This window comes from Elephas maximus, chromosome 23 (assembly GCF_024166365.1).
Source record: "Elephas maximus indicus isolate mEleMax1 chromosome 23, mEleMax1 primary haplotype, whole genome shotgun sequence".
In the NCBI taxonomy this organism is placed as follows: domain Eukaryota; kingdom Metazoa; phylum Chordata; class Mammalia; order Proboscidea; family Elephantidae; genus Elephas; species Elephas maximus.
In genome coordinates, this window is record NC_064841.1 from 61,997,444 (window position 1) to 62,009,458 (window position 12,015).

The 12,015-nt window shown below is 50.6% G+C and overlaps 1 protein-coding gene across 8 annotated transcripts in view; it reads left to right on the top strand.

Annotated features, from left to right (window-relative positions):
* Positions 1-7,057, top strand: part of MTUS2 (microtubule associated scaffold protein 2) — a 763,477-nt gene extending 756,420 nt beyond the window's left edge. For 6 of the 8 annotated variants that reach the window (XM_049867774.1, XM_049867779.1, XM_049867780.1 and 3 more), the window contains 2 exons: positions 1,995-2,092; positions 4,149-7,056. In XM_049867774.1, coding sequence (XP_049723731.1) covers positions 1,995-2,092; positions 4,149-4,362 — 312 coding nt within the window. In that variant the 3' untranslated portion in view covers positions 4,363-7,056. Of the gene's footprint in view, positions 1-1,994; positions 2,093-4,148 lie in introns of all 8 variants that reach the window. The other 2 variants (XM_049867778.1, XM_049867781.1) reach the window with 2 other exon arrangements.
* Positions 7,058-12,015: the final 4,958 nt, after the last annotated feature.

The following is a 12,015-nucleotide window of genomic DNA, read 5'->3' on the forward strand; positions in this document are numbered from 1 at the left end:
GCCTCAGACAGACCTCCCCTGCCGCGCTTCAGGCAGGCCCCCATTATCCAAACCAGGATCTGATCCAGGCCCACCCATTGCATGAGGTTGTGTCCAGCACAGTCCCCTTGTGCCAACCCTCTCTTATGGCAGGGGTGCTTGTCCGTTACACTAGGGTCAGAATGAGGCACCAGCCTCTAGTTACCACCATCCTGGGTGATGTTGGCCACCTGGCACTTCCCCCACAGCACAGAGATTCCCACTCTGGCCAGGACTCGGGCCAGTGGGAGCTCACAGAGAGAGCCCTGCCCCGCCCCAACCCCCCCCCCCCGCCCCCGGCCCTGCAATGCAACCTGGCCCTGCGAGGACCAGCGGCTCTAAGCGTGGCCCCTCCCAGCCAGGCCATCTGCATCCAATTGTGCTGGTCACCCCCCAGTCTCTGGGTTTGTTTGCCTGTTTTTAGCCACACTTCAGGCATCCAGCAGGCAGGCATGACTTCCCATTCCAGAGACTTCCCAGGGAAAAAGCACCTATTTAATCACGATGCATTTGCTGAGAGCAAAGACCAGGGCGAGGGGGTTTGGGTGAGGGGGTTGAAGTGACTTGCTGAAGAGTAGGGACAGAGGCCAGCCCTTTGGCTCAGATTTCTAAGCCTAACTTATGGAGACGTGATCATTTTCTTTATAGACTAACTATGCTAACAGTACGCTCGTCACATTCTTTTCAAGCAAGAGTTTATTTCTGAATTCGTCTTGGAATGTGTCTGCAGGTCAGCCAGGTTTCAGGCCCTTGGGGACACACTGTCAGAGAATAGCATAAATTGCCGGGGATTAGCAACCATAGACAGAGCCCTGGTGGCCCAACGGTTATGCACTTGGCTGCTAACCAAAAGGTTAGCACCTCGAACCCACCCATCAGCTCCGTGGGAGAAAGACCTGGTGATCTGCTCCCATAAGGATTACAGCGGGCAGTTCTGGTGTGTCACATGGGGTTGCTATGAGTCAGCACTGACTGACGGCACCCAATGGCACCCTGGGGTGATATCACTTTCTAATACACCAAGCTGGCCTTGCACTTTCTGGTCCTGCATGCCCAACGCCTGAGAAGAAAAGTGTGTGTCCACATTATTTATGTTGATCATCCTCCATCAGTTCAGAATACCATGTAGTGCAGGTGTGCTTGGCCACGGATGGTCATGGAGTACAGGGGACCCTTTGGGAAGAACCATGGGACTCATTCCCCAAACTAGGTCCTGGTGGTGTTCCAGGCTCCTCTCTGACAATGACGAGGACCTGGGAACACTCACTGTAAAAAAGTATCTTTCACATAGTGTCTTGGCATCCTAGTTCTACTGAAACAGATCTTCCATAGGTGGGTAGCTTTAAAGAACAAAATTTATTTTCTCGTGGTTCTGGAGGTTAAAAGTCCAAATCAAGGTCTTGGTTGGGTATATTCCTTCCTTATTTGTAGCCCTAGGCATTCCTTGTTTCCTTTTATCTGTCTGTGTGTGTGTCTGTGTCTACTCTGGTCTTTCTATAACTCAGAAGTGATTAGGTTTAGGACCCAACCTATGCTGGTATAGCCTCATTAACATAACAAAGAAAACTTTATTTCCAGTCAAGATCCCATTCGCAGCTATTCAACACATATTTGGGGGGGGACACAATTCAACCCATAACACAGAAAAAATATAGGAACCCCACATATACATATACACACAATATCTATAAAACACATATATACGTCAGATATATATCGATTTGAAAGTTTCATGTAGCAATTCTTTTACCTTATACAGTGCACTCTGGTATTTTCTGTTCTATTTTATTTTTTATTTAACAAAGAACTGCCGATCACATCCCTCTAAGGTGATTTTATGACCCAGGACTGGAATGCAAACTTCTGTGTGCAAAATACTGTCCTTGGTGATCCTCTAAAGCCTAGAAGCTGAGGGCTCAGGTTACTTCCTGTCCTGTGGCCGTGCTGAGACCTCTTCAACACTGCATCCTTTGCAGGTGGAAAAGAACATTATCCTGGAAGAAAAAATCCAAGTTCTCCAGCAGCAGAATGAAGACCTCAAAGCCAGGATCGACCAAAACACTGTTGTCACCAGGTAGGTGGGCCTGCGTGTCCAAGCTCACAAAGAACATGTCACCTACAAAGGGCCATTGCTTTTGAGTGTCTTCCAGGGCTCTGTGTTTGCCCCAAAGTCCAGCTTACCTTTCTCCTCTGAGCTGTGCAGCTTGCACACACTGCTTCTTAGAATGTCTCGTAGGAATGGAAGAACAAAAAATAGGCCACCACATCACCTGGCCTAATGGCTTGGCTCTTACCAATGGGTCCTAAACCAAAAAACCTAACCCGTTGCCTTCAAGTTGATTCCCACTCATAGTAACCCTATAGGACCCAGAGCAGAACTGCCCCCATAGGGTTTCCAGTGGGTCCTACCACGGGAGAACTGAGTGAAAGGCAGATGTGTGCAGCAGGGACCACCCATGTGCTGGAAGGTTACGGGATTCATTTCTGGAGGAGACTAGTCCCCCAGAGGTTTTGGAGAGAAATGCCCCCAGAGTGTTTCTAGGTAAAACCAAGCCACCAGCAATCATGCCAGAGCTTCCTTAGCTCCTCAGTGCAAGCTCGGGCTGGGCCCTTGGCCAGTGCCCTGTCTTCTGAGGCAGCCTGGAAGAGGCAATGCAAACTAGTCCTGGGCACGGAATAGTGGGGTGGAACATGCTGGAACAAAGCTCAGTAGCTGAACACAATGGATCCTCAGTGATGCTGTCTGCACAAATAACAGCCAACATAAGGCTAATTTCCAAACTGAGGATAACTCATGTCCTCACTCTCCCATTTCATCATCCTGATACCAGCCACCCATGTGGCACTTCCTCTCTCTGACACTAACCACTCAGAGCTGGGTCTCCACAGTTGGGACTCTGCCCTTCCAGCCCCTGCCAAATAGGTAAACACCAGCCTCTCTGCTGGTTCTGTCTCTGGTGGGTTCTAGAATTTGCTAGAATGACTCACAGAACTCACAGAGACTACCTCTACTTCCAGTTACCCATTTATTATAACCAGAAAGGATGCAACCAAACAGACACATCAGGCATAGATGTTCTCACAGATCCAGGAAGCCGCAAAAGAGAAAGCTCCAAGGTCCAGATTCCCCTAGTCACTGGGACCTCAATGAATACGCATGGTTGGGCCTTAATGCATAATAATGATCGATCCAATCAGTGAATATGTATGACTGACTGCATCATGCCCTGTCCCTTCCTGAGGTCTGTTGCCAGGGAGGAGTCTGTGTGACTCCTACTTATTTGCACTTGTTTTGTTTGGCCTGGCTGTTTTAGAAAGATCGACTCCTAGCGACCCTATAGGACAGAGTAGAACTGCCCCATAGGGTTTCCAAGGCTGTAATCTTTACAGAAGCAGGCTGCCACATCTTTCTCCAGTGGAGCAGCTGGTGAGTTCAAACCACTGACCTTCAGTTAGCAGCCGAGCACTTAACCACTGCACCACCAGGGTTCCTAAGGGCTTCATGATGGAGGATACAAAAAGCATCGGTATGTTTTCCATTCAGCATCCTTTCTAAACAAGCACTAACAGAATTTCCTAGGCGCCAGGCTGGTCCCTGCCCTGTAAGCAGACAGATACCTCATCAGTCTTTGCAGGAGAGTCGGGGTGGGGAAGGGGGTTGCCACAGTGCGGGCAGGAGCCAGGGGCAGAGAGGCAGGGACAGGCATCCTCCAGGCAGCTTGGCAGGGCAGAGAGGCCCTGGGCAGTGGTCTTCTGTGTGCTGTCATTTTTGCTGGTGGCTGACCTGCATGCCTGTCCCTCCACGCTGCACACCAGCCACCCCTCACACCAGCTCTCCACTGCCCCTTCTCTTCTTCAGCCTATGGCTTTGCTCTGTCCCCTGGAGGACAACTAGCGCCTCCCCAGCCCCAGGCAGAGGGACTGTGAGCTGCCTAGGTTCAGGTGGAGAGGCTCTGGAACAGACGTGGCAATGCGACATGCAGAAATCATGTTTCATCTCAGGTTCTTGGTTGCTGTCGGTCTGGCTTGTCCCTGTCCCCTGTGCCACCTACCTTTGCCCAACACCCATTGGCCTGGCCAGTGTCAAGTTCATGACTGCCATTTGATGATTTATCTTCCTCCCCTTGCAGACAGCTGTCAGAAGAAAATGCGAATCTTCAAGAATACGTGGAGAAAGAAACCCAGGAAAAGAAGAGGCTAAGCCGAACCAACGAAGAGCTGCTTTGGAAACTTCAAACTGGGGATCCGACCAGCCCAGTCAAACTGTCCCCCACATCCCCCATTTACCGCTGCTCCTCCTCCGGCCCTCCATCTCCGGCCAGAGTCAGTACGACACCGAGATGACGCTGCTGTGCAGCCTGCAGTGCCCGGCTGGCTTATCCGCCCACTGAGCGCTTCCATCCTAAGGGAGAATTAGCCAGAGTAGCTGATGGCCCAGAGCTGGTCCTGCACGCATGCTCAGTAGCAGCATAACTGTGTCCTAGCAGAGCCCTCTTCTGATTCCCGGGTACGACTGTCTTGATATTGGCACACACGTAGGCAGGTATGAGTGGTATAGTCCGATGTGAAATGTGTGACCGTAGTTAGAGCCAAAAGAAAGATAACTCCAGCAACGACTTGTTCTTTAGCAATGAACTTCCACTGCGGAATTTCAGGTCAGTTACAAATATCTCCATTTTGAATCTACCTGGGTGAATCCTTGTGCACTGCGCCAAGATGTGTGTATATTTAGATATACCTGTATACACATGCAGCCATTCTGAATTGCATTTTTTTATAACAAGAAATGCTGACATATTTTAATGACAGTCAGCAGTTTTCTAATTTGTGCCTCAGAATCATTGGGAAATGAAAATGCATTTCTATCTAGCTTCCCAGGAACATTTCTACCCAAAATAGAAAAAGAAAAAAAAAAAAAAAAAAGATACAGAGAAGAAGCGCCTTGTACCTACCACCACATGGGATCTATTTAACATGGACACCAGCGATTCGTGAAATGGTAACTGCCTTTGGGTCAGTCAGCTTCTTAGTCAATGTGATGTAAGGTCACTGTTATTCCATCCACAAGTTTTAATTAAGAATGCTCCTGTCATGAGTGGGAACCCTGGAGAGGGTTAGCAGTTTTGCAGGTGTTACTCATGACAGTGACTCATCTACAGTCTCTTAAACACAAGTTTTGCTTTTCTCCTAAAAGTCATCTGGGAATCAGTCATTAAGCTGTTGCCTCCTCGGCAAACACGTGGAAGATCATAACCTTCTAGGGTGAGAGTGGGAATGACCTTGGCGATGACCAAGACCATTCATGCCCCATCCTTGTAAAGGAGAACCTCATTGACGGGGTCCATATTTGGACGTGGCACAGAGTAGGAAAACGTTCTCCAGCATTCCATTTGATGTGCTCTGATGCAATGTTTAAGTGGTCAGTCCACTGAAATAGGAACCTCGTTCAGGCCCCCATTTCATTAGGCAATTCCTCCCCCCATCACTAAGTTCTGTAACTCAGCCCATCAATGCACATGGAGATGGCTCAGGGGTTTCAGCAGGGGCTTCCAGAAGACCCAGTCTTCCATCCTGGAGGACAGAGTTCCAAGCTCGGCTAGATCATCACTCGACATCTCAGAAGCCCAGATGATTGAGCAAAGCCCCTACTGATGGGGGTCCCCATCTTGGGCCCAGGAGGGTCTCCCAATAGAGGAGCCCAGGGAAGCAGCCAGCCAGTATCACCGGCTCCTGGGCTAGCACTCGTCTCCAAAATGGTAGAGTTAGAATGTGAATGGTGTTCACGTAGTGCTGTGGAAGATTAGGGGCATGACACACAAAAGAAAGACGTAGTTTTAACAGTCGATATGGTGATGATAATGATGCCTTTGTTTCTTGTGTGTGAAAAAGACCCTGCACTTTTCTCCCTAAGACCCCCAAAAAATGTTCTAAGCACACACCTGTCTTTGAGCATGTCCGAGGCAAGAATCCCACGTGGCCAAAGCTGGGAAGCAGGGAAGAAATGGCCCACTGAAAGGGGTTGGTGCGTCCAGGGCCCACCACACGTGCCACACCGGAATACCTGGTGGTGTGTCCCCAGCATGCTTCAAAGTTGGGCTGGCGGGCCTCAGGTACACCATTTCCAGCAAACCGCCAACGGTCTTTTGCCTATCTTAGGACCTACACCGTAGATACACATTGAAGACATTTTCTTTTTTCCTTTAGTGGCTCTCTCTGCATGACGCTGTGATCTTGAAGTGGGCGTTCCATTAGAGCAGAGCACCCCACCAACTAGCCCTACTGACACTCGTATTTATTCCCGGAGCAGGCACTGCCCACAGGCACACACCCAGCCACAGCTCAGCTCTCAGAACTGCTTCCAAAACCGCACCTGCACAGTAGGGTGACCCAGCGATACAGACTCCGGTGTTAGGGTAGGACGCGTGCTAGGCGATTGCAGTAAACGTTGTAGCAATGTTAGGTCTAAGGAATCCCTCCCTAGGTGGACTCCGGCCTTGCCTAACTAACCAGCCCTGACCTTGGTACTTGAGTCAGTTTCCACATTGCCCTGGCTTCGTTTTTCCATCACGGGCACTCATCATTGATGCCTCCCGACCTGAACCATCACCTTTCCCGGGAAAGTTGGGCGGCAGCTGCTGCGCCCCCTCCTTGCCACTTCCACCCCCACAGCATTAGGATTGGAACCTCTCTCTCTCAACACGGGAAGTCTTCTCATCTGTCTCCCAGGCAAGAGCTGTTTTGACCAGCAAATGCTGCAGCCCCAGCTGCCTCAGGCGTGACCACAGACATCGCCGTCTCTCCCTGTCACTTGGGAGAAGTGTCTACGTCCTGCCCCTGCCCTCTGCCCACCACCTGCTGGGACTCAGCTCTGGATGGTTGTCGGGTGGGGTGGGCGGCCTGGAGGGCGGGCACGCTCTGTTACTATCTGAATGAAGTCACAACACTCCTCTTCCCGCGCCTACTCTTTCTGTGTTGCATATGTGTGTTTAATTCTAAAGCATATTAAAATTAACTTGAGGGAATGTCGGTGGTATCCACTTACTGTAACTAGAAATCTGCTCCTTGCAGATCCCCGCCCCCGACTCAGCAGGTCCAAGGTCTTTGTGCCCACATATCCAGCCTAGGATCTCTGGCAAACCCCTGCCCCAGACTTTGGGGAGCTCGGTGGCTCTGCTGTACAAGGCCATCCAGTAAGCTGGGGCGGAGTGGAGTCAGTTGGAAATAGGACACAAAAGATTGAGCTCAGTCCCATCACCATTTATGTCAAATTCAGACCTAGATGAGTGTACAATTCTACCCCAAAGAGAGCTGGAGTTGCCCGAAATTCAGTCCATCTGTACCTGGACCATTCCAGAGGACTGTGATCACGGTAGCAGGGGGAGAGGGGCTGCCCCAGTGGCGTCTCCACAGTCACAGCTGTTCCTTACCATGAGCTTTCTCAAGCCAGTGGGGCCACGGGACCCTGGCACCCATGGCTCTTCCTGTGACAAGCCCCAGCACAGATGGGGGCACTTATTTCAACCTGAACACGGGCCACTCCATCCCCCCAACCTCCAGGTGAGGCGGCAGCTAGTTTGGCCAGCCTGACCCAGAGTGTTGCATAGGTGCCTGGCATTGCTTGGGGTCCCAAGGGAGACACCGACACATACCAGTTCCCTGTGGTGGTTTTGCAGGGTCAAGAGTGTAGCAAGGAGCCCTAGTGATGCAGTGGTTAAGCACTCAGCTGCTAACCAAAAGGTCAGCAGTTTGAATCCACCAATCGCTCCTCGGGAGAGAGCTGTTTTAGTCTACTTTCGTAAAGATTAACAGCCCTGGAAATCCAATGGGGCAGTTCTACTCTGTCCTATAGGGTTGCTGTGCGTTGGAATGAACTTGATGGCAATGTTTTTTCCTGTTTGTTTTTTGTTTTTGGAAGAAGGCGGCAGTGACTTTAGGGAGACTTAGGCAGAGCTGCCCTCATGAACAAGTGCCGAACAAGAGACTCACAGACTGTAAGACACCTCAAGCCACTTCTGGGCTTCAGTAGGAACACCGCTAGATCCCTCTGGATGATCTGCTTTCCAGATGATCAACTTCGACTACCTGTTGCTTTAAGGAGCCCTAGTGGTGCAACAGTTAAGCACTCTGCTAATCACTGAAAGGTTGGTAGTTCAAACCCACCCAGTAGCAACTCAGGAGAACGACCTGGGCATCTGCTCCCATAAAGATCACGCGGGGTCACTGTGAGTCGAAATCAGCCCGACAGCATCTAACAACGACCTATGGGATGGATGATGTATTCAACACCAGGCCTAAACCTTTTAGTTCCTTCTGGGGTATCTTGAGTTCCCTCCACTTTTGTTTTGTTCTGTTATTATTTTGGTAAAACCATATATAACATTTGCCAGTTCAACAGTTTTTCCATATACAATTCAGTGACGTTATGTTCATCATGTTGTGCGACCATCATGCTATCCTTTTCCAAAATCTCCACCCCCGTTAACAGAAACTCAGTGCCCCCTGAGCAAGACTCCCCCTTTGTGTTCCCACCATGAACCACAGTCCTAATCATACCCTGTGATGTAAACAAGGCAGATGAGGACACTTACGAAGGAGGAAACTTGGATCCCGGGGGGCCGCCACATGTAGGGAACGAGATCAGAGCCAGCCTGCCTCCCATCTACAGAGAAGCCTGGGTCCCCTCCCACCGCTCGCTCACGGGTGGAGGAGAGCTTTGAAATCCACTCACTGTGTGCCTCCTCTGTGCCTCCTCTGTGCCAAAGAGCAGTTCCCCCGAAGTGGGAGGCTCGCCTGGTCTGGGGGAGGGAGTGGTGGAGCTCAGGTAGAAAATGAGAAACTGGCTAGCTTCCCACCTCCTGTTACATTTGAAGGACATTCTCCAACCGTTGCTCCGCTCCCAGTGTACTCATCCCAGACGGTGCTGGGCTTGCTCCCAGACCTCCTCACCGTGAAGACCAGGAGGGGAGGGACTGCCCACTTGAGAGCTTGTGTCAAATGCTTAACCAACCCACCATCAAAGATGGTAAACCGTTCTGGTAAGACAAAAACCGGTTAACCGGTTGCTGAGGAGTCGACTCCGACTCATGGCGACCCCACGTGTATCCGAGTAGAACTTTATCCCATAGGGTATTCAGTGGCTGGTTTTTCAGAAGTAGGTTGCCAGGCCTTTCTTCCAAGGAGACTCTAAGGGGATTCAAACTGCCAGCCTTTCAGTTAGCAGCCCAAGAGCTTTAACTATTTGCACTACTCAGAGACTCTCCTACATCCATTGGGGTTAGATATTTGGCAGTGCTGCATATATGAACATGCTCGCTTGAATTGTTCCCTTAATTAGCAAAGGTACTACTTGTTTTGTTCCCTAAGGCTTTCTCTCATGTTGGTTTTTTTTTTTGTTTGTTTTTTAATGGATGTCTTTATGGCTTGGTCGTTGTTGTTAGGTGCCATCGAGCTGATTCTGACTGATAGTGACCCCATGTAACAGAGTAGAACTGCCCCCATAGGGTTTTCTAGGCTGTAATCTTTATGGGAGCAGATTGCCAGGTCTTTCTTCCGCACAGCTGCTGGCTGGGTTCGAACTGCCAACCTTTCAGTTAGCAGCTGAACACTTCGCTGTTGTGCCACCATGGCGAGGTGAACAAACTTAATTTGGTAAAACTATTCCTTTTAGAACAGGGACATATAAAATTTGCTATAGTTGGGGTTCCAAGATACCCCACTGCAGCCCAGCACTCTCCCCCTGCTCCCCCAGCTGGTTAAGCATGACTGGGCTGTAAGGATGGGTTTGAAAGGCCCTGAGAGTTAATCTAAAGGTTGGCAGCTTGAACCCACCCAGTGGCATTATGGAAGAAAGGGCTGGTGTTCTGCTCCCATCAAGATTACCACCAAGAATACCCTATGGAGCAATTCTACTCTGTCACATGGGGTCGCCATTAGTCGGAATCAACTGAACTGCAATGGGTTTGTTTTGTTTTGTTTTGTTTGCAGTGCTCAAGGCCCTAGCCCGGGTGAATGGTTCTATAGCCTTAATCTTGTTACTGAGAATGGCAAGTCATTTGATGGCAGCTTTAAAAAAAAAAAAATTTTTTTTTTTTAATTCACTACAAGTGTTTCATAAGCAAACTGTCCAAGTGAAAACTTGCTGAAGGTGACGTGCCCTCGGGCCTCCGGGCTGGAACCCCCTCTGGGTGGCTAGAGGAGCCCAGGGCCATGGTTTCCTAGGAAATTGCTGGAACACTTTAGAGGTACTTTCGGGCTGCCTAGAGGCCCTGGTAGCACAGTGGTTAAGATCTATGGCTGCTAACCAAATGGCTGGCAGTTCGAATCCACCAGCTGCTCCTTGGAAACCCTGTGAGGCAGTTCTACTCTGTCGTATAGAGTTGCTATGAGTCAGAATCAGTTCCACAGCAACAGGTTGAGTCCCTAGATGGTACAGTTACTATGCCTGCCTGCTAACCAAACAGTTGGCAGTTTGAGTCCACCTAGAGGTGCCTTGGAAGAAAGGCCTGGCGATCTACATCCAAAAAAGCAGCCATTGAAAAGCCTGTAGAGCACAGGCAGGTCTTCTTGGATACACACAGGGTCGCCATGTGTCGAAGCAAGCACCACTTTCAGCCACTGGGTGGCGGTGTCACCCTGTCGCAATCCAGATTTCCTCTTTCACTCCCAGCTCTCACCCTGCCCAGGGAAGAACCCGGCGCAGCCCTCCTGCCCAAGGACACATAACAATCAGAGTTCAGGTTCTTATCAGACACACACAGGAATCCAGGAACAAGAAATGCCCATTTTTATCCCTGAATTCCAGGACCCACCAAGCCCGCTCCAGGACACTGGGGCAGCATGCCCGTTTTACGTGGAGGTCAGGTGTGGGCTCCAGGCCCTGCCTCCCACACAGCCCCCGGCACCTGGGAGTTGTCAGCACCTGTAACACATCAGTCACGCCAGGGGTGGTGCTGGACACACACAGAGCCCAGGGTACACAGTGGGGACCTCCTTCCAGTCGTCCATATTATGTGGTCCCGTTTACTCTGGTCGGTTCACGTGGAATTTTCTGAGCTCGAATGTACAGACTCTTGTAATAGATTCCTGCTAATAAGCACCCTGTTCGCCTGCCCTGGCTTTCTCTGCAGCTCCCTGGGAGTCCACCTCCGGTGCCGTCCATCAGCTCAGGCAATCGAAGGTGAAACTTTATCTTCTAGGCAGCACGTCTTGAAGCATCATGACTGAAAATCGCCGCGGCTTCACGGCTGAGAAGGCCCACTTGACTGGATGGATTTGCCTCCCGTGTAAAGAATGCTTTCTCTCTCAAGAGGGCGTGGGAGGGGGAGTACAATAGGGGAATGATCAGGACAGCTAACCCCCCCCTCCCTGCACCCACCCCGTTCTCCCGCCTGCAAGCGTGTGTGAGGGAGCGCAAGGCCAGGCGGTAAGGGGTTGAGGGGGCTTCCTGAGACCCTCAGCGAAGGCCTGGCAGGAGGCCCTCAGGGCAGCTCGATGAGAACAGGACCCCTTGGGGGCCAGAAACTCCAGCAAGCCTGGAGAAGAGTGGGAGATGGGGAAAGACAGCATCAGAGGGTCCCAACTGTGGGTTTCAGGAATTCCTCGCCCGACGTTCAAATCGCCGAAATGAGGATTTGCAGGAAATGGCTGAAAAAAAAAAAAAAAAAAACTACGCACTACACCAAACCCAGTCATCTTTACCCAGGGCAGGCAGGGAAACCCACTGTGGGTCCAGGTGGGGAAGAAGCTGGGAAACCAGGCTGTGGAAAAGCAGCAAGAGTACTAGAGGGTCAGAGCGCAGGATCTGAAACTCTTGCCCTGGTGGTGCAACGGTTAGGCACTTGGCTGCTAACTGAAAGGCTGGCGGTTTGAACCCACCCAGCGGCTCCATGGGAGAAAAACCTGGTGATCTGCTCCCGTTAAGCTTACAGCCTAACGAAAAGGTCAACAATTATTCTAAAGCAAAGATGAGACGACCTGGGGGGCAAGGAAACTAGAGCA